Here is a 22,718-nt window from a genome sequence, read left to right on the forward strand (position 1 = left end):
GGGGCAGGAATGAAGTCTGTAAAGAGTGTGTGCGCTTCATTAAAAAAAAAAAACAGCATTCCCATTTTCAGATTATTTGATGAATGATGAGCAAAAGCACTCATATGGCTAAATTTTGGGAATATGGTTATGGAGGCTCAGAGGGGAGGGGCAAAATGGAGCAGCCAATCCTGTCCTAGTTGTTAAGGCCTGATACTAATCCTCTGTAACCTGATATTTTCCAGAAGTGTTGGGACCAAAACCCTTAATCTGCAGACAGCCAGTTTGGCCAGTGTAAGGGTCAGATTGGGACCAAGAGTCCAGTTTTAATTCAACCACTCAACCATTTGGTTGGCTGGCAACTAGAAGTCATCTACCCATTTCTACCCATCCTATGTTGCCCATTTGTGGCAGAGGGGATAAAATGAGAGGAGGCTCTCTTGTATGCTGCCTGGAGTTCCCAGAGAAAACAAAACCATAAATAATAGTAGTAACTCTTATACTGACTATCCCAGATAGTCTGACTTCTGACAGTGCCAGGGAAAACTGCTTTGCTGTATCCACGAATGGAAGAAAGACAGATAGTCTTAACTTTTCTTCTTCTTCCTCCATTTTAGTGTCTTCCTTCATGTTGATTAAACCAGCCTACCACTTGCTAATGGGGAAGCCTGTTCTCCTAATGAGTTGAAGCCTTCTGATCATTACCTGGAATGCCCAAGGCCAAATCACTCTCTTCGACAGGTGCCAAATGGGCTTTTGGCTTGCCAAGGAAATGACCAAGCATATGAAAAAACAATGGCAATCTAGGGGATCCACTTTAAAAAGTGCAACTTTTGCTCAGTTTCATTACCAATCTTACTTTATTAAACAGATTTTCTTTTTTGTTTTACTCTGTGCACTTAAGCTCCGTCAGGGATTCTTTGGGATGAAGTTGCAGTTTTCTAGTTATCACTGTATTTTATCTGCTGAAAAAAAACTCCACATTGGTGACAGGAAGGGCATCCAGCCAGTAAACACAGCTCGATTCAGCTGCCCAGACTCCACCCCGCAAGGGATTATGGGGTTCTTAAAAGAGGATGATGATGACTGTATTGGAGTGATTTGGTTTCAGTTCCTGCCCTTTTCAATTTCTATTCCATTCATATATGGATACATAAATACGGTCCCTATGGCTTGTGCCTTTCTGGAATTTTTTTTAATCAATCAATCAGTCCATTTTTACTATGGTCACAGACCAGCAAAACTCGTGCCTTTCACTGCCACTGCCTAGTACTTTTGGATCAAATGAATGTTGAACACGGGCATTTAAGAATGTTGCTGTTGCTCCCTTAATTATGTTTGCATTAATCTAATGAAGGTCTCCATTTGCTGGAGGCAAATTCTGTTTTTCCCCCCCACGCTCAGCTTCTATCGTGCCCCTTTAGCATTCTTGGGAGAAAGGAGACCATCATCAACCCTCTTGCTTACAAACAGGATGGGATTACTTACCTGCAGAACCAGAGGGAGGAGGACCTCCAGTCTGCTGCCAGAGAGTGGCTTCAGCTGCCAGTCGTCGTATGTAACTCTCGTCTACACACAGCAGGATGTTCTCCGGCTTGATGTCTGTATGGATTATTTTGCACTTTGTGTGGAGGTAATCAAGGCCTTGCAGCACCTGAAAAAGGAAGCAATTGTGCCAAGGATAAGAACTTCTGAGGCTGCAAGGCCCTGGAGTCTTGATCTTATTAACAACTATACCAGTGCAGGTAGTTCACGACTTACAACCACAACTTAGCCCCAAATTTATGTTGCTAAGTGAGATATTTGTTTAGTGAGCTTTGTCTCATTTCACAACTTTTCCTGCCAGTTGTTAAGTGAATCACTGCAGTTGTTAAGTCAGTAACCCAGTGGTTAAGTCAGTGGTCTGCCAACTTGGCTCCTTTAAGACTTGTGGGCTTCAACTCTGGGAGTTGAAGCCCACAAGTCTTAAAAGAGCCAAGTTGGCAGATCCCTGGGTTAAGTGAATCTGGCTTCCCCATTGATTTTGCTGGTCAGAAGGACGCAAAGCAGATCACACGACACTGCAACCGTCACAAATATGAATCTGTTGCCAAGCATCCAAGTTTTGATGTGACATGGGGTCACTGCAATGGTTGTAAATGTGAAAAATAGTCATAAATCATTTTTTTCAGTGCCATTGTGAACTGTTGTAAGTCGAGGACTACCTGTATTCAAGTCCCAGAAAAACAGGTGTTCAAATTAAGCCCATCTGCTTGGCATAATAAAACGGTGACGTAAAAACACCCACCCACCCCAAATTTGTTTGCAAAGAAATCCACCTTTACCTGGCATAAGATGCTCTTGACACAAGGTATAGGAAGCCCTTGGTAGTTGGATTTGATAATCCACTTCAACAGCTGGTGCCCTAAAACCTCAAGGACCATACAAACATCTGGGCAAAAACCAAGTCAAGGAGATAAAACAGGCATCAGAATGAGGGATCTGGTTGTTAAAAAAGCACCAGTAAATAGATCCCTTCTTTCTTTACGGTACATACAAAGAACTTATAAAATAACCTAACTCAGATATAGAGCAAAGACAGAAAGAAAGCTGGTGTAAAACAGAATCTGCAGGCATCTGGCTGTGGTCTCCCAGACAACACAAAAAACAAGCAATTTTTGAGACCACTAAATTCTCCTAGAATCTTCTTTCAAAAGTAACATTTGGCAGAACAACCTTTTTGGGGAAAACCTATTGGCCATTATTTGTTCCTTTTTAGATTTGATTTTATTATAAGGAGTGGATGAATCCAGGATCAGTAGAAAGTTATTTTTATCTACATAGCAAATACTTGTTGCAGACAATTGGGAGTCTTCTTGGTCATTATTAGATAAAGAAAACATGTGTGGGTGTGCATTTGTTTATTAAGAGGCCAAGCAGGAAGCTGGTGATAGAATGGAAAAGCACAAAGCACAGCAACCCAGAAATATTTCCCCAAAGCCCACGGATTAACAGACTTCTTTGAAATTGCATTGCCCCAATAAACAAAAAATGGATGTGCTAACTAAACAGAAGTACAATTGCTCTACTAGAGGGACCTAAAATTCCTACAGCCCAGCAACATTTCTTGTATTCACCTACCATTTAAAAGGAGCTGCAGCTATTTATGCTTACCACAAAGACCTGATGCAGCTAAAAAGCTCAGTCCTTTGTTATTTCACTCTAGGGAATGGGAGGTAGACAAAAAAATTGATTGCTCTCTCAGACAAAATAAATAAATAAATATATATATATATTTGTTTTCTGAGGTTTTCACGGGTGTTTGTATGTAGGTCTTTGGTTGTTCGGGTTTTCTCCCGTGTAAAATTGGAAGTGTCTTGGCGACGTTTCGACGAAAAAGCCAAACAACAGCTATGCAGCTCACCAGCTCAAGTCCCTCTGCAACACAGACTAAACTGAGCACAACCAAGCCCCCACCCAAACAGGACACCCCCCCAGCCAATCAGAGCACAAAAAAACCCCCAGCCAATCAGAGCACAGCCAAACTCCCACCCAATCAGTTCAAACTCCCACTAGCAGTTAAAAGGAAGAAACAGCTGCGATCACACATTGCTCCCAGAAGCACGAAGCTGAAGCCTGAAGATGACGAATAAGACTTCGTCAAAACGTCGCCAAGACACTTCCAATTTTACACGGGAGAAAACCCAAACAACCAAAGACCTACATACAAACACCCGTGAAAACCTCAGAAAACAAATATATATATATTATAATAATAACAATCCCATCTTGGAGGTTAGTGAGAAAATGCCTAAGGTCACTCAGCATACCAATTTTTATGCACAAAACAAGTTTGGAACAATTTCTGTTTTTTCTGCAGACATTTTCTGTTACCAAAAATGTAACAGAAACTGGTTTTACAGCCAAAGATCAAGCACTTTTTGGAGGAAAAAAGTAGAATCAATTATTTGAGCAGAAACAGTTTGTGGACCTTTTAAGGAAGGATACGGACACCATTGATCCCTGAGATCTTGAAATCATCAATCAGTTGGACAATATTTTCCCGTTTTAGATCATTAGGATCAGAATCTCGCACCTGCAAGAAGGGAGAGGTACCAGGTAAAAATGGGTAAGCATTCTAGATATGGATCAGCAACTAGAAACTTCTAGGTCCAAACAATCTTCTCCATAAGGATAGCTTAAATGTCAAAGGCCAAGTGACTACATTGACCACAGAAAGGTAAACCAGATTTTTTTCTAGATCCAAATGTTCCCGTGGTTCCCCTTGCCAACGGGCACATCTAACAAACCTAGATGACTCAGCCTGAATTTGTAGTAATGGCTAAAATATACTTAAAGATGACTCCTGATACTTCAAAAAATGTTTCTTGGAAACATTGGAGATTTGTTTTTTAATCTTTTGGTTACATGATGGTCTCCCATCTGGTATTAATCCATTTCAATGCTGCTTAGCTGTTTTAGAATCTATCTTGTAGATTGGCACTGAAATAGATCTGTGGGACAAAAATGTTTGGGTCATAGTACAAGTAGTCTTCAATTTACGACCATTTGTTTTGCACTTGTTCAGAGTTACAAAGGCACTGAGAAAAGTGATTTATGACTGGTCCTATCAGGCCCAAGCCCAGAGGCAACACAGTGAGATCCAATCCAATCCAATCCTTTATTTTACCTACATCTAATGGACAGAATCTTGCCAAACTAAAGCTATATCCTGTTAACCACTAGTTCTATCTTGAGAGATTCTACAGTGTGGCTACCTAAAGCTCTTTCCCCCAACCCCAATACAGCTCAGTATTGCATAATCTCTTAATCTGGGTATGTCTCTGGGAAAGCTCTGTATTGCAATAACTCTCTCTCACTGCTTCTCCAGGTGCACATTCCATCAAAGGTCTTCACAATATTGCCATCACAGCATCTCTGGTTGTGATTCAGGTACTTGGAAACTATCATACATTGATATCAGTTACAGAGTTCATATGATTTCCATTTGCAACCTTCCTAGCGGTCTTCTGACAAGCAAAGTCATGGGGGCAGCCGTCAGGGAAGGTTGCAAGTTGTGATTATGGGATGTCTAACATAATCACCAATAATTCACTTAATGACCATGGAAATAAGGTTGTGAAATCAGGTGCCGTCACATAAAGAATAAAATACGAAGAAAATTATGATAAAAATCCATGCATTCTCAAAGAAAAAAATGCATATTTGAAAAGAAGTAAAAAAGAAACAAAGTATATCATTATAACTCAACAGTTACAATTCTACACCTAGTTATCTTTATAAATCTTATTCAAGTGAGTATATATTTATTTTGGATACACTTACAGTATTTTTCGCACTATAAGACACAATCCCACCCCCCCAAAAAGTGGGTGGAAATGTCTGTGTGTTTTAATAGAGCAAATATTGCGGGGGGGGGGGGTTGGTGCAGTGGTGGCTTTCACCACTGCCTGTAACCCCCACTGCTACCTGTCACTGCTGCCGCCGTTCGCCACCACCGGGGAACGCTGGAGCCTTTGCTGCCTATCGGTAATTGGTTTGGCCTCCTGGAATACCGCTGATCAGCTGTTCTAGGCAGCGGGGATGGCGTTGGCAGTGATCTGTGGCAATCCCCGCCGCCTAGAACAGCTGATCGACGGTATTCTGGGAGGCCGATCCAACCGCCAATCAGCTGCTCGGCAGCGAAGGCTCCAGTGTTCCCCGGCGGCGGCAGCAGCAGCTCAGCTCAGTTGACCAGTGGTGGGTGCAACGGAGCAGAGCCCTGACGAGCAACGTGCTGGGGCTGGGATAACGTGCTGAAGCTGACCAGGCTGTTTGCTGTTTGCTGCAAGGACGCTAGCCAGATGAATACCAGATGGACGCTGGGAGGCAGAGGTAGATTTTTTTTTCTTGTTTTCCTCCTCTAAAGCCAATGCGAGTCTTATGGTCCGGTGCGTCTTATAGTGCAAAAAATACGGTATATAACTATCATTATTTTTAATCTACTGGATTTTGTATAAGTGAGTTCCATATCTCATTATATTTGTCCTTACAAAGTCTATATTCACAATCTGCTCATAGGTGGCCAGTGTAATCAGGTCTTCAATACACTGAGTAAAAGGAGCCACACATTTATTTTTCCAATGCTGCAATATCAGTCTTTTGCCCACAGTAAGGGCAGAGAATTACATTTTCCGGTTGACAAATTCCATGTAATAGTTGTGTAATTCAAGAGAATACTATCCTTTTAAAAAATTTAGCTTTTGCTGCAGTCATGTTTATATAGTCCACTGTTTTCTCCCAAAAGTTAGTAAATATAGGATATTGTTAAAAAAATGTTTTAAAGAAGCATTATCCTAATTACTAGTGGGTACTGAGGCTCATGAAAGTATAGGCCCAGAAAATAATATTCATTGCCACAACTCATTTCTTGAATGTGTATAATCGTGAATGTTTTCCTTCCAAAATGTACAACTATCAAGAACCATTGGGGAAGGTCAGAATAGCCAAATAACATGTTTTCCAGTAATACCTGGATTTTGCTACTTTACGTTTTAAGGCCTAGGTATGTTAACTATTCCTTCATGAGGAACAGTTCACTCAGAATTGGAGTGGTCAGAGAAGCATCAAACTTACACATTTCAGTAGCTTGATTTCATCCACAGCTGTTTCTGTATAATGTACAGCACTTTTCACCACTTTGAGGGCCACAAAGCGCTTCCTCCTGGAGTGATGGGAGGAGAGAAGGACAGGGTTAGTTAGTCCTGGCTTCCTTCATTTCAAGACATTATCTCCTTGAAAGTCTCAGCCTTACCTTCAAAACTGCTGTAAGAAAACAAAGAAAACAAAGCTAGGATTATACATTTTAAAAGAATGGAGTTCATAGGAAGCAAAACAAAGCTTTAGTAATTTCAAATGTGCTTTTTTTCTTCAAAAAAAAAACTGGTTTGTTTTTTCCTTCAGAAGGAAGAAGAAAATGTTTTGCTCTTCTTTTTCCTCTTTCTCTTCTTCTTCTTCTCCTTCCTCCTCCTCTTCTAAAAAAAACCTGCCTTTTGAAGAAAAAAAGCACCTTTGGGACAACTATGACCTGGATGACTGAGAATCTCCACACACAAAGCCTTAGGGATTCATTAATTCAACAATTATACGGTTGCCCCTATCCCCAAAGTGATCCAGGGCACAGTACAAGGGTTAAAACCTCAGCAACAATAGTTTAATTAGGCAATAATAGAATGGTTCTTTGACAAAATGCATTTGGACTAGTGGTGGGTTGCCCCCGGTTTGGTCCGGTTCTTGCGAACCAGTAGTAAAACCGGGGGCAGGCTCCGCCCATCCACCCGGATGTCATCATAGACCCGTGAGGGTGAACCTATGGCACGCATGCCAGAGGTGATACACAGCGCCCTCTCTGATGGCACATGAGCTGCTTCCCCCAGTTCAGCTCTGCTGCGCATTCGCGTGCACCTCCTGCCAGCCAGCTGGTCTTCAAGTCTCTGCCACGTATGCAGGGGTGTGGGGTGCGTGCATGGGCCCTGCACACACATGATTGGGGCGTGTGCGTGGCGTGGGGGTGGTACGTGTGTATGCATTTTGGAGGTTCAGGCGTGCAAACACACACTCGCATGAGCGTACACACTCTTTGGGCACTCGGTCCGGAAAAGGTTATCCATCACTGTCATAGACAATCTGCGCATGCGATCCCATTGTGATCTGGTAGTAAAGATAAGCAGAACCCACCCCTGACTTGGACTATCTTTATCCACATCCTCCAGGATATCCTTTAAACTTAGCTGGCATTTTGCATTTTAATCAGAGGTGATCAGAAAATGACCCATTTCCCCATATTCGGTGTTCTTAAAATTTTGCCTCAGACTATGAGGCATTGGCTCTTTGGCAAGTAATCAAGAATAGCAATTCTGTAATTACAACCTGATGCCTGTTTTCCAATTATATTTATCCCTCAAGGATGTCTGTTGTCTCCACTTTTTTTCATTTTAGTTCATTTTAGAGGCAGATATATGGTGAGAGAATTAATGGAAGTTAAGATTTAAAAAAAAAGAATTATGTTAAGGGTATTTGTGGATGATTTGGTGTTAATTTTAGATGTTCCACTTAAAGGAATAGAAACATTAATGGGAAAATTAAAGAACTAAGTTAAATATAAAGTGCTATAAAATGCAAAGGGAAGAGGAGGACTGCATTTACCAGATTTGAAATTGTATTTTGCTGCTTGTTTTTGATCTTGATGAAAGAATGGATGTTGCTGAGAAACATGAGACTTTTAGAGTCAGAATGTTACAACCTGAACTTTAACCGACATGGATATATATGGTACAAAAAAGTTAATGTGGATTTTAAAACTCATTTTATCAGACATGCCATACTGAGAATATGGAATTAAATACCATATATGACTGTGGTCAAAAATACTCTTATGGCTCCCAACTCAAGCTTATCATAGAAGAGAAACAGCAGACAAGAACAAATGGTTGATATATTGGGGATTATTGGAAAACCATCAATGGGAATTTAAAATTAAGTCAAGTGAGAAATTAATAGCAGAAGGATATAACTGTCAATGGTTTTCCCATTTACAGTTACCAGAAAGATTCACAATGGATGAAAAGATTTATGGTATGGAACAAAGTATGTAAGAAGTACAAATGTGCACTGATGAAGAACATGTAATTATTAAAATGTACAAACTTTTGTTGAAATTTGAAACAGGAAGAACAGGTTGAAGAATGTATGATACAGGGGCTAAGAATTCTAGTTATATTATACAAATGGACCAATGGTCAAAAGGCTTGAAATTTAGTTATGACCTTAAAGAGGTTTTTTAAAATAAAATGATATTGTGTGACACCAGAGAAATTACATAGGATGTATAAAAGCACTTCAAATTTATGTTGGAAATATGACCATAAAGGGATATTTTATCATGCTTGGCAGACATATAGAAAAGCTAAAAAATGGATTCAAATTTCAAATACATATTTCGATAAAGAGAAATTTAAAAATTAATATGCAGCTGAAACCAGAACTTTTCTTTTTAGGAATAATGATAAACAGGCAAAAGCCACAGATTATTTCAATATATGATTGCTGCGGTAAGATTGTTATATCCACAGAGATGGAAAGATCTACTATGGAGGAATGGTTGGTGAAATTGACAGATTTTGCCGAGATGGCTGAACTAACTTGATTAGAGAAAAGGCACCATCTACATTTATTAGTGACTGGAAACTGGACTGGACCTTTTGCATAAAAATGAAAAAAAAAACAACTTTTAGAGTTATTTGTTATTTACAGCTTTGATGATTAGGTGGGCAGATTGTAAAAAAAAAGAGTATTGTGATACCACTTTAAAAAGGGAAGTTAAAATATAATTGTACTTATAATTGCTGTAAAGAACATTGAAAGCCACTACTTTGAATCTTTTCTCCTCCTTTTCTCTTTTTCTGCATTGTTTGCTTTCTCCTTTCTTTTTTTTCTTATTTTATATTAATTTTAATATTGTTTTGAAAAGTTTCAATATTATACAAAACAAACAAACAAACAAACACCAAATCTATTCCTGTGACAAGATGCTACCTCACATCTCAATGGGAGGATACACCTTTCCTGTTTCTTACTCTGTATTTAGACAGGTTATAAAGAACTTTTATGTACTTCTAGTTCTCTTCCTTTTTAACGCTCCTTATAAATTTGTTTCCCTGCACTGAGCTCCTAAAGACTTCATGGACATATCCATGTATTTTCCTTGGAAATATATGGCTTAACCATTCCTTTCTTCTGGGATGTTTTTTTCAACTGTCCAGTCTAGTCTATAACTCTGGTAAGTCTTAGAGGTTTCCTATCTAAGTCCAAACAAGATCCAATCTCGTTTTCGTATTAACCAAGCCCACCAGACACTACCATCTAGCTTGGCAATACTTGGCAACTTGATAACTTTTAAAATGAATATGTATTACTCAAATTCAGGGGCATTCCTTGGGTATAGGGGGAAAAAATAAGTATGTCATTCACTGCTGTACTTACTGAATGTCCCAACAAAGCCAGACCGTCGAAAAGTGCCCCCATCCAAGTTTCCGTACCACATGATAGCGCCCATTGAAGAGGTCCCCAATTTTTACTGGGTAATACCCACCTAATATAGAGCAAAGAAGAGGCCAGTTAATACACTAGCTGTCATAGTGTCAGTATATGAGGCAACTATGGGCAGGCACACAAATTGCCTTCCTGATTAGTCTCAAATTCTATCTTACGCTTAAAACAAATGCTCATATATTTCATTTGTTGTTATTCCTCAGGAATGTAAAAGTGAAAGCCCAAACAGATCAGACAAAAACAGCTTCTTAAATTAGCATCTTGTTCCAGCAAAGGAGAGCCAGACGGCATCCAGGATTCAAAACGACGCAGCCAGCAATAGAGAGAGCCCCTCCCCTTCACTTAAGAGACCCCAGGCCATTCCCTGCATTACTCAGATACCTCGGCAGTAATCTCGGGGGTCCTCTTGTTCCTCATCATCAGATCCCAAGAGCCCGCCTCCAACTGCAGCAGGAAGAGGCAGGGGGGGCACGGATGGCGGCCGGCCAGGGTCATCTGCGCAGGAGGGACTAAGTGGCCTAATAATGAAGAGATTGAGGGGAAGAGGGGGGTAAGGCAAATATGGGCAAAAACACCCATCAGAAGGCACTCCAAATTTCAAAGTTATTTATTTCACGAACAGTTGAGAAACATTCCTTGCCTACTTCTAATTGAAAGCCGCCAACTGCTCGCATAAATTACTACAGCAAACTGTTTCAGACTGGTTGGACTACACCTTCCACCATTCCAAGCTTAAATGGTTAACAAGCCCAGGAAACCTGTATTACGGAATAACAGCTTTCGAAAGTGTAATTTCATTTTTTCTTATTCTTCCCATTTCTCTCAATTCCTCAAATTCGTTTAATTTCAGCCCTCAGAGAGTGGGGTGCACACTAACAGTTACTCTATCAAATAACAATAAGGCTATTGAATAATTCCCGTTGTTCACCTTGAGAGATTCTCTGTACGTACCTATTGCCTTCTATTTCAATCTGTGCTGTTTTTCCCATCTTGACAGCTTTAAGGTGTGTGTGTGGGGGGGAGAGATTCACCGCAGCCAACTCGAAAGGGGAATTAACTGGCAGCAAGAGAATGAATAACTCGGCTACTCCTGTGGATTTTCAGCTCCTGGCCAAGGAAAGGAAGCTTTCTCTGTCTCTGATGTCCTCCCCAGGGAGAAGATAATATTCCTCACAGGAAAACTTCCAGATTTGTGAGGGAGCTCCCAATTCTGGCACAAATGAGAGGCCTTGAGACAGTCTTTGTCAAAGCAGAGCAGGCTAGTGGCTGGCACTTTATCTGTCCCACATGCTCCCTCCATTAGTAAAAGAGGCATTAATACCTTGTGAGCTCAGAAACTTCCTCTCTCCGTCAGAGCCCAAATGTGCACAGAGACAAGAGATAGACGAGGCGTTAAAAATAACCTAGCAGCTTCCAGCAGCTGCCACCCAGGATGGAAATGGAATTTGGAGTGGGGAGGATGGGACATGCAAGAGAAAGCAATCAAACCCATGTGTCTTAGGGCCACTGAGGTGGTGGTAAGTGTGGATTCCAAGAACAATGCTCTTCCATTTTTTTAAAAAAAAAACCACCCCTAGCTGTCATGGACATGTCGCGGCACAGTTTCTCATTATTCTGTGAAGAACTGAGGTTGGCATAAATGGTACAATTCACATAGCAAAAGCAAGGAAAGGTCCTATGGCACCTTGAAGATTATTACTGCAATTAAAGTTGGTGGGCCAAGTATCTTCTACCTCATCACCTAATTTGTAAGGTGATCCAAGACACTGCTGGTTTTTCTAAACAGACAAACCCAGTTACACATCTCCTTGTCTCAACCAGGTTCTCTGTAAGGAGAGGGGCTTGCTTCACCACCTAGCAATAAGAGGACTACCCAAAACTCTTCCCCCTCCACATGAAGGGCTTTTGCTTTTTTTAAATTGCAAGCAATTCCTCAGGAGGGCGGAGGCAAGCAAGAAGTAGGATAGAGGGATAAGGTAAAAGAAGGAAGTAGCATCATCTTCACCATCCTAAACCCTGATAAAAGGCTGGCATCTACAAGAAGCTAGAAAATCTCCAGGGAAGCAAGCAGAAGGCTGCTGCTTCACAAATACATTTATCTCTAAGGAAAAGGTAAACAAGTCTAGGCAGAAAGCTCTGATACATGTATATATAAACATTAATTTTGCGTCTGGAATTTATTTTCTCTGTACTAGCTCTGCATGCATCTTCTGCTACTTGAAATCTCTGTACAGCAGAGGTTTCTCAGAATAGGAGTAGACAGCATCATCTTGTTATCTATTTTTAAGTCTTATATTTTCCTTTATGGTTTTCTATTTGAGGTTCTATTAGAATGTTGTCTGCGATTTGAATGACATTTTACCTCTTCAAGTGGTGAGTGCTTTGCATGCTACTACTTAATAAGTTTTAAATAAACTTCTATATACTTTTTCATTTCCTCATTTTTAATGAAGTTTGATTTTGCTTATCACTTGTGAAAGTGATGCACATAAAGAAAGTAAGGTTGACTTCTCAAGTTATGGGTCTCAATGCTATAGGAGCAGAAGCTGACATATAGAATTTGTTTATTTCACCCACCCCCTCCCCTTTAATTTGCCAGGAAAACAAACAAGTTGTAGGAGCCCTATTTCTCTCACATACCAGGGTTAGGAGAAGGCAGGAAAGGTGCCCCACAGAAGCTAGGTGGTGGCAGCAGTCATTACGAAGCCACTAAACCAAGGCAGCAGGCAGAGTTAGGATGTATAGACCCAAAGGGTTTCTGTGAAAGAAGATTTCAGACTGCCAATTTGAGGCTTGAACCCTAGTATAGACTCAGTGTCAAAGTGCGCACAGTGTGACTATTTTGTTGCTACAATTGTGAATGACCTTATATAGCATCTTTTCTGACTAGTTCATGCATCAATGAAGTGATACTGAGTAGAAAACCTCAAAAGTACAAAACAAGTTACAGCAGTTATTGTTGTAAGAGGCTTAGGCCCACTTAACAAAATCTATACCCACTATTTCAACTTTTCAGCCCTAATAGTACAGTATTGGGGCTTATTTCATGAACCCATTGATGTGCATTGCCTCCATTTACATATACATTAAGAGATACATATTTTATGGTGAAAAACATTTCTGGGGAGTAAAAAACAGCATTTTCTTAAAATTCTCATCTGCACAAAACCCTAAAAAATTGCTTTACATCAGCCCTGCTTAAGGCAGTGGGGGAATGATGATGGACTGTTCATATACATAAACACCTAACAAGCAATTTACACGTGTGTGAACAAGCCCTGGGCATCTCCTTCTGCAACCGTTCTGTAAAAAGCAATTTAACATGCAGGATGACCTGCAACTGATGTGCAAAGCACCTTGCGTTAAGAGCCACAACTTGCAAGAGGCAGGATGAGTTCACACCTACTCACATTCCGCCGAAGGCAGGGTTGCTGCCCCACACTCCACCCCACCCGGGTAACCTCAGAGGCCGCATTCAGCCACGTCTCTCTCGATCCCCACCCCCCCCCCACCGCTCGTATCGCTCCACACTCACCCCGTGGGGATCCCGCTCTCTGCCGGCGGAGGGGGCGGCGCCTTTTCTTTCTTATGTTTCTTCTTTTTGCCACGGCTGCTCCCCGGGCCTATGGAAGAGGGGAGTAGCGCGAGATCGATCGGCGCGCCGGGGCTGCAGAGACCCACGCGCTGCAAAAGTTTTGCGGGCAAGGCTGCGATCGGCATAAGTGGCAGCAGACGGTCCGCCCAAGTGGAAACCCCCACCTCCTCTCCTGCACCTGCTGCGGCCCCCTCCTCCGTGCAACCGCTAGCAGTTCCCCGCAACCCCCGAGCGCCCGCGCGCACGCCCTTCTACTTTTCCAGGGCAGCCCCGCCCGCCGCCCCCCACTCACCTTTTTTGCTGCTCATCGCCCCCCCTGCCCTGGTGAGCTCCATACAAGCAGAGGATTACCCTGCTGCGCCTGCGCAATCCGGCCCCTTCCCAACCGCAAGAGCGGCTTTTACCCCACCACGTGAGGCCGGAGGGGAGGAGCCTGGAGCTGCTTTGCTGCTCCGCCCACTCCCAGCTTTGGCTCGATCCAAAAGAGGGAGAAGAGGTCTGAGGAGACTTTATAACGGCGTATCCATCGCCATTGTAACTGAATCCATCCACCATTCCCAGCATTAGAGCCTTCTCCAAAGAGTTAAGTTTTTGCATATCGTTTCCAAATATGATCATATGAGCCAGGTCGTCTGCTACGAGTAAGGATCGATTCCTTAAATGATCCGTCGATTTGCGTTCTTGGCTATCCATGGTATTCTCCAACGTTCAAGGGTATTAATACTCTTCCTATCCTGCTCCCTGAAAGTCAACTTTTGCTTCCGTAGAGAGTTACACCTTACTGTCATGGCTTAGGTATAGACGCATCCCAGCCTCTAAATACTTTTTCCAAGGTTTTCATTACTGCTCTGGCAAATTCTAGTCTGTGGGGTATTTCTTGACTGTTTGTTCCTTTGCAGTTGATGGTTGATCTCAGAAGGCAGAGGCAGTCTTCAGTATCTTCACTGTCAATTCTAAAGCTGGTTTTATTCCTATTATTGTCTAAATGTAAATATTTTTAAAAGTGTTGGAAAAAAATGCTTAACTTTGAAGCCCAAACTATCGTTCTGTAGAACAGGTGACATGTTTCAGGTATTGAATTCAGTATTCAAGTACTGAATTCTTGACATCCTGGTTTTTGGCGCTATATAGCAATAGCACTTAGACTTATATACTGCTTCATAGTACTTTATAGCAAGGGTCCCCAACCTCTGGGCTGCAGAGTGCACCAATGGTGGGATTCAAATTTTTTAATGCCGGTTCTGTGGGCGTGGCTTGGTGGGCGTGGCAGGGGAAGGATACTATAAAATCTCCATTCCCACCCCACTCCAGGGGAAGGATACTGTAAAATCTCTATTTCCTCCCAATCAGCTGGGACTTGGGAGGCAGAGAATAGATGGGGGCAGGGCCAGTCAGAGGTGATATTTACTGGTTCTCCGAACTACTCAAAATTTCCATTACTGGTTCTCCAGAACTGGTAAGAACCTGCTGAATACCACCTCTGCTGCGGACCACTACTGACTGACAGTCCATTGGGAATCAGGTTGCCAAAGCAGCAGGCAAGCTCACAAAACTTCATTTGCACATGAGCAGGATTTAGGTTGCATGCTCAAAACCATTCCACACTACCACCGAAGCTGGTCCACAGAATCAGAAAGGTTGGAGACCTCCTGCTTTACAGCAGTTTCTGAGTAGTTTACAGTGTCAGCCAACAATCTCATTCCTCAATTTACCGACCTTGGAAGGATGGAAGGTCAAGTCACCCTGGTTCCTGAGTATGCCCTGGATATCTGGCTTCTACACTTTTCCATCTCTTTTCCAACTTAACTTCATACAGAAAAAGTCTTTAAGGATGATACTTTCGGTCTTGTGGGATGCTGTAATTGAATTTGTAATATGTTTTGAATACAAATTCAGTCTTGTTATTGAATTTGTAATATGTTTCATTAGTTCATTCAGTATCTCTTAACTGAAATCACAAGAAGTTAGTGAAGAAATAATACTATATCACTTGTGTTTTAGTAGATAGAGGCACTGAAGGACCAGGCTGGGGATAGACCATTCTAAAGAACTCAAGCTATGCAATATTCACTTAAGAGTTGACGATGCGAAGGCACATATTTGTAGTAGGGCTTGGATCAGCTAAAAGGTATCACTGCAGATTTTTCTCCACCTAGTCATTGCCGACTATAGGGAGTGGTGATCATCTCCATTTCAAGGCCATTGAGCCAGCGCTGTCCAAAGACATTTCTTCGGTCATGTGGCCAGCCTGACATCACAGGGCACTGTTACCTAAGATCACCTAAGGATTGCTTTATTACAAATCATTAACAGAGGCATCATTCTTCTGCATGACACATCGGCTACAAGAAATTGGCCTTTATACCTTTCTTGCTTTTTTTTTTTTTACATACTGCCCCCAACTGATCTTGTTTGGGCTCCAAAAATAAGTGAAGTTGGGTTTCCTTAATACGTAACTGGAAGACAACCAGTCAGTTCCTGGGCTTGGGATAGACTAAAAGGTTGAATAACCCCAGAAGAAAGTACTGTAATGGTAAGTTACCCAAAATATATGAAGTCAGTCCCAATTTTGTAGCATCTTTATCTTACACTCTTTGCTTTTTAAGAATGTTTCATCTCTAATAGGAGTGGGCATTCTCTTTGGGGAAATACTTGCAGCGTCTCCAGATTTCTTTGTCTATAGTAGACAAATTAACATGCTGGAAATTAACATGCTGGAAATTGTATGTAGCTTGTGCTTCCCAAGCTAGCCTAATAGTCATAGCTTATGACCATTGTCACTGACAGTTGATAATGATTTATCTGCTTCACAACTATTTTTCTGCCTTGATGCATATGTACATGTATACTAATACATCTTAGTCCTTGTAGTTTTCTCAAAGATTTATAATCATGACAGGCACCAAACATCCTATTTAGGAATACTGTTCTGCCAAATTATCAAATATAATCCTGATTGGTTCCCAAAAATAGACCTGTCCCTCTTCAGTGGAATGATCCACTGGGGAGCCGGGTTTTTCCTTAATACGACAAACTCGAAAACCACCACCCCTTGACCCCTCTGCCGATCACATGCTCCAATCGCCAACCGTCCTATGTCGAGACAGCACTCCGACCACTCCTTCTCCAGATGTAGGCTCGGCCTGACCTTGACCGGCAGGAAGAATGTTGTTATGTCTAATGGCCCCTTCTACTAAACGCCCCCCCTCCTACTTTGCCACACAGCAGAAAGTGGCAGCGCAAAAGCCTCCGGCCTAGTATGGCTTCCAAAGCTGACACATCCATGGTCAATAAGCATAAGTGACTGCCTTCAACTTTTTAAAGAAATAATGTTTGCATGTCGAATAGAGATGGATAAAGGTCTAAATTTGCTCAATTATTACCTGTTCGCTCTCCCTGACCAAAGCTCTTGCCTTTCATCTTAATCACTGTCACTAATCACCATTATAGAATGATAAAATACATTGTAAGCCGCCCTGAGTCTTTGGAGAAGGGCGGGATATAAATGTAAATTAAAAAAAAAAAGTTTGGAGAGGTTCTTTAGGACTTTGAGCTCAACCCTCTACTCTACCCTCTAGTTTTTCAGTTTAAAACATCCCTGACAAATGATGATCCAACCTCTGCTAAACATTTCCAATGAAAAGAAACCTACAACTTCCCCTTTCACTGCTGCCTGCAACTTCTTGACCCATCTTTTAAGGAGAAGAATCAGATGAATTTGGGCAAATAAAACAAGAGATTAAAATTATATATCTAACTGACAAATTAAAGGTAAATGTATTTCCAGATCTAGACAAAGCCTACTTCAGGATCCTTAAAGGATTCCAATATGAAATTGATGATGATCAGTTTTTATTTATTTCCAAGAATTGGGAAACAATTAATATAACTGCAATTTTAAAAATTAATAGAAAAGATATAGAAAAGTATAGAATATCTTTTATATCTAGATAAAGTACTAGAAAGAATATTAATAAAAAAATATTCTTAAACATAATTACTCTCTGTGTATTTCATAATTTTCTGCCTCTGCCATATTAAAGATTATGGATTATAATAACTTTGCATTCAATTGTGAACCCCATTGTAGAATCTGTAAGTAAATCAGACAACAGTATTTTTCTGAAAAGTTTTTTTAATTCTTCAAAATGTCATTAAAATAAATACAATCCCAGAGCAGAAGACTCCCATATATACATAAAATTGGGGAGGAGAGGACAATAGATAGGAAGAGTTAAAATAAAGACCAATTAGAGTATAGTTTTTATACAAATATTTTTTTTAAAAAATTGGCATTATCACCAATTGCAATATTAGTGCATTATAAGCCAGGAAATGAGGTCTGGAAGGGATAAAATTCCCCCAATCCCCAATCTGTAGTGGCCAGCACAGAATGGCCCATTAACGCGCACTGCTCAAAAGGGGGACGCTGTAATCTGACACCCTTCTTGTAGGGTATCCAAAATAAATACACCATTTTTATTTACAAAGCCAGTGTTCCAAACAGGGATTCCTCCCTTTGCAGTTAGTTTTTTTTTATATAAAAGACAGAATGAGCACCAAGTGCAAAAGAGCCTTATAGCATCCATGCAGTTAAGGCACTGGGGGTGGAAGGAGGGAAGCAGTGTGGTGGCCATTTAAAATTATTTTAGATGCCTCTGAGGGAGATTGTGCAGCGATGTCTGGCATCTGAAAATGTTGCTGATCAATGGATAGTGGAAAATTTTCAGAATAGGTCTATTTGCCCTTCTTCAGCAATTATAGAACATGGGAAGATTTACTTCTGAGTGAATATGTTTAGGTTTCTAGTTAGTGGTGTTGGATCTAGGTAGACAGCTGATTTAGGAATGTTACAAGTCAGTCACTTTGTTCTCTACAAGAGCTGCAATCTGTTGCAGTCGATATGCTAGCTGCATCTTTTGGCCCAATGGATCTTCTTCTAATGCACTGATTATCTGCAGAAAACACATACCGACAAAAACCAGTTAAATTCCTGCTCATCCTGTTCAGAAAAATTTTGCTACCTTTTCAACCTATCTCCACCATCACCAACAGTAACTACAGGTAGTTCTCAACTTATGACCATAATTCAGCCTAAAATTTCTGTTGCTAAATGAGACAGTTAAGTGACTTTTGCCCAATTTTATGAACTTTCTTGCCACAGTTGTTAAGTGAATCACTCAGTTGTTAAATTAGTAACAGGGTTGTGAAGTGAATCTGGCTTTCTCATTGACTTTGCTTGTCAAAAGACCATAAATAGTGATCACATGACCCCGGGACACTGCAGCTGTCATAAATATGAACCAGTTGCCCAGCATGCTAATTTTATTAATGTGACCATGGGGTTGCTACAATGGTCTTATGTGAGAAAATTGGTCATAAGTCACTTTTTTAGTGATGTAACTTTGAACAGTCACTAAGTGAACTATTGTAAGTCAAGGACTACATGTAATTTTTTTATTTTTATTTTTTTTAATTTACATTTATATCCCGCCCTTCTTCGAAGACTCAGGGCGGCTTATATTGTGTAAGGCAATGTAATGTCTTCCCACTCCCCATGACTAAGTTCCAGTAAATGTGTTACTATACCTGGTCATAGTATTTGTTAATATAGTTGTAAAGTTCTTGCAGAGCCACTAAGCAATTGAGATCAGAGGAATATTTCTGCCAAGACAAGATAAAAAATATTAGTAGTTTTGTCAATCACTTTTTTAGATCAGTGCAGGCAAATCACCATTAGTTTATGCTTGTATTTATATACATACAATTGTCCAGATACTTGGCTACCCTTGCCATCTGCATCTATAATAATTCTACAAAATTATAATATCTGTCCATTTAGCAGATCAGGGAAGTGAACACAAATCACAGTGTTCTCAATTCAAGGTCCATCCAAGAAATTCTTTGTTTGTCGTGTGCTGGTAGCCTGTTTCCATTTTGGGGAACCCTATTCAGAACTAATGTGATCTACTTTCAAATAAAACCCATTCCAAATGACGCATGCTTAATCTATTGTACTTTTAGTCAACTCATATTTCTCTGTGCTGCTACCGTATAATATGGCACAGAGTTCTAAGCAGTCTCTACTGTCAAATTAAAGAACAAGAGGTGTTTTTAAAATAAATCTTTGTTGGGCTGCATCAAATATAAGACGTGTGTATGCAGAGACACCCAATGTACCCAAAGTAATCCTTGTAATGTACAAGCTGGACCTTCTACTTCACTTGTGGGTTAAGAGGGATTTATTATATTTCAAAGAACTAGTGTAAGATTACTGAAAAAGCAACCATGAAGCACAGTTTGAATCTGCAGAAGTATTATAGAAATTATCAGTGTTTTTATTAATTCATCCAAGTGGGATTTATTTGTAGTATGAAGCAAATGTTAGCTTTAGGCTTGCTGACATAAGTGTTCACCAATACAGGGAAAAGTTGGTCTATATGTTCCCAGCCTAAGAGGACATTGGCACTTACCCCTGAAAGTTCAGTCAGGGCTGAGTTCATCTCTTGGTAGCTGGCAGGAACAGTCTGTTGAATATCTGCATAATACCTGATTAGGTTTGGGAGGGAAGGCAAACATTAGTAAAAAGACAAAAGTGAAAACCAGCTCATGGGATAAATACTTCAGATCATTTATTCTATCTAAATCACTGTTTTTCAAACTTTGCAACTTTTAAGATGAATGGGCTTCAACTCTCGGAATTCCCCAGCCAGCATGGTGATTCAGAATTCTTGGAGTTGAAGTCCACTCACCTTGAAGTTGCCAAGTTTAAAAAAAACGGTAGTTTAAATGCAGTTGAACTACCTTTCCTAATATGTCAAATCTTGCTAGCTAGATTTGTCAGGGAGTATAGTTCAATAACACAAGGAAAGTCACGAGCTTCCCATCATTGTTAGTAGCTACCCAGACTCATGTCACTGGCTAGACATGTTAAGATATTGCCATGTCACTGGCTAGACATGTCAATATATTTTTCCCCACTGAGCAGGATCTCTGAATTAAAAAGCTTTTGTGAAACATAAGTAAAACAGTTCAAGAGCCATTAATTAAATTGACCTAGTACATTCCACATGCCAGATTCCATTTGTTCCAGTAAAAATTGAGCTCAGCGCTCAATTATACCCAGGAATTATCGTTTCTTCTATGTGGGAATCCTTTCTCTACCACTGATTGACCATCTGTCTTATACGTAGTTGGGTTTTTTCCCTTACCATCTCCATTTCTCTATTCTTAGAGACTGGCAGCATTTGTTGAAAACTAGCGGTATTGATAAACAAATGATAGATACCAGCTGTTAAGTTTCCCTTTTTATTTCAAAAGGGAGGCTGAAAAGATTTTCAGTCCTTACGATGTGTATGCAAGGTTCTACACGTGAGAGGGGAGATTTATTGCCAATTCATAATTATCAGAATGGACAGAGTTAAAAGTTGTATCTGTACCAAAGTACAGAAAAACTGTAGAAGTCAGCTTCCTTTCAATGTCTTAATTAAATACCTGATTATTACTAAGGTTATAAAGATAATGTTTGAAACTGAAATGTTAATGCAAAGTCTGAAATCTCTAAAGCCAAAAGAGCAGGCTATATCAGATTTCCTATTGTTGGAAATGCTGGGGGGGAAGAAAAGCAAACCACTGAGTGCACTGTCTAATTTATTGTTCCTTTGTAAATGCTAATAATAGAGTATTACACATAAAAGGAGGGAAACCATACTAATTTGCAGAAAAGCTGCAAAGTAATCTTTCCTTATTTATTTTTACTCTTTATCGGTGCCCAGCTCCCTATCATCACCTCTTGTTTTCTTGAAGAGTGTTTTTTAAATAGTATTTTACATTTTGTTCACACTTACTTCTCCACCATCTGTTTGTAGTGTGGGATTTCCCTGGCATAGAGTAGTTTGTTGACTGGTGAGTCCTGAAGTAAGAGAGAAAAGCAAGAAAAACAGGAACTGATTTTTTTAAAAAAATGAGTAAAAAGATATCCAAGCATCACGTATTATGTTTCTTTTTCTAGTTTTTCCAAGGTTTCAAATCCATAGTCACTGAGAATTACAGTGTATGAATTGTCATCCAATGTACCTGAGAGGCTTGAAATTGGGAAAATTAAAGTACTGGATACTGGATAGTTGGGAGGGGGTGGGAAACAGCTCCTGAACTAGAATAGCTTGTAAGGAGGAAGAAAAAGAGTTGTTTTACTCACACACTCATTTTCAATATGAACGGGTTTTTTATTTATTTTTTCTGGATGATGGAACATTGTATTTCTGATCTCGACTAGTAGCCCAGCGGCAGAGTTATCTTCATCAGTGATATAAACATATATCTTTCATCTCATTAAACCCTTCAAAATCAGCTACAGGCAATTTACAAAAGACAAGCCCCAGTGGAAAGTTAAATATGTCACACTCATCCAGTAAGCTCTCCCCATATTTAGAATATGGCTAAGGGCATTCCCATGAGAGAAATGAAAAAGAACACCTGCTATTCTGAAAGAGACAAGATAAGTAAACAATCTGGAGTCAGCCAACAAATAGGTAAAAAAAGTGTAAAATCCTAAGTACTTCTGACTATGTCATGTATTGACCCCCCGAACTCAATGGATTTCACTTCCAGAAGATCTGGGGGCAATCACTGGCTTATGATAGCTTTTCAAGAGAGCAATTTGGAGAGAATTATAGCTCTGTCAGGGATACTTAGCTGCAAATAATAAAAGCCAAGAGGCAGTAGCGTAATGCTAAATGTCATGTTCGGGGACAAAAAAGCCTCACCCCTTGCTTTTTTGGAGCTTGCCTGGCTGCCATTGAGAATACAGCACTGGAACAGATGGTCTGATCCAGGGAGGAAAGGTACAAATAACCTGCTGGGCTACTGGCACATTTAAGAGCATGCGATGGATGTACTCACAAAATGGTTGCGGGAGGGAGACATAGCTATTTGCAAAATGGCTACCATGACAAGTCAAAATAGAACATAAACTACTACGGTAAAACTTTAAAATGGTAACTTTAAAATGGGTGGACTTCAATTCCCAGAATTCCCTAGCCAGCTTGAACTTGCA

General features: G+C 40.4%; 2 protein-coding genes across 13 annotated transcripts in view; both read right to left on the reverse strand.

Annotated features, from left to right (window-relative positions):
• The window catches only part of SRPK3 (SRSF protein kinase 3), a 32,788-nt gene extending 18,727 nt beyond the window's left edge, over positions 1-14,061 (reverse strand). For 2 of the 8 annotated variants that reach the window (XM_058168549.1, XM_058168550.1), the window contains exons 1-7: positions 13,604-13,918; positions 10,450-10,586; positions 10,000-10,108; positions 6,595-6,682; positions 3,967-4,054; positions 2,304-2,410; positions 1,468-1,633 (exon numbers count right to left, since the gene is read on the reverse strand). In XM_058168549.1, coding sequence (XP_058024532.1) covers positions 1,468-1,633; positions 2,304-2,410; positions 3,967-4,054; positions 6,595-6,682; positions 10,000-10,108; positions 10,450-10,586; positions 13,604-13,788 — 880 coding nt within the window. In that variant the 5' untranslated portion in view covers positions 13,789-13,918. Of the gene's footprint in view, positions 1-1,467; positions 1,634-2,303; positions 2,411-3,966; positions 4,055-6,594; positions 6,683-9,999; positions 10,109-10,449; positions 10,587-11,019; positions 11,347-13,603; positions 13,920-13,955 lie in introns of those variants that run through there. The other 6 variants (XM_058168553.1, XM_058168551.1, XM_058168554.1 and 3 more) reach the window with 6 other exon arrangements.
• Positions 14,062-17,788: 3,727 nt separating this feature from the next.
• PLXNB3 (plexin B3) overlaps positions 17,789-22,718 on the reverse strand; it is a 65,346-nt gene continuing 60,416 nt past the window's right edge. For all 5 annotated transcript variants that reach the window (XM_058167481.1, XM_058167477.1, XM_058167478.1 and 2 more), the window contains 4 exons: positions 21,511-21,575; positions 20,137-20,212; positions 19,253-19,327; positions 17,789-18,618 (listed from right to left, as the gene is read on the reverse strand). In XM_058167481.1, coding sequence (XP_058023464.1) covers positions 18,514-18,618; positions 19,253-19,327; positions 20,137-20,212; positions 21,511-21,575 — 321 coding nt within the window. In that variant the 3' untranslated portion in view covers positions 17,789-18,513. The remainder of the gene's footprint in view (positions 18,619-19,252; positions 19,328-20,136; positions 20,213-21,510; positions 21,576-22,718) is intronic.

Source organism: Ahaetulla prasina, chromosome 2, assembly GCF_028640845.1.
Source record: "Ahaetulla prasina isolate Xishuangbanna chromosome 2, ASM2864084v1, whole genome shotgun sequence".
In the NCBI taxonomy this organism is placed as follows: Eukaryota; Metazoa; Chordata; class Lepidosauria; order Squamata; family Colubridae; genus Ahaetulla; species Ahaetulla prasina.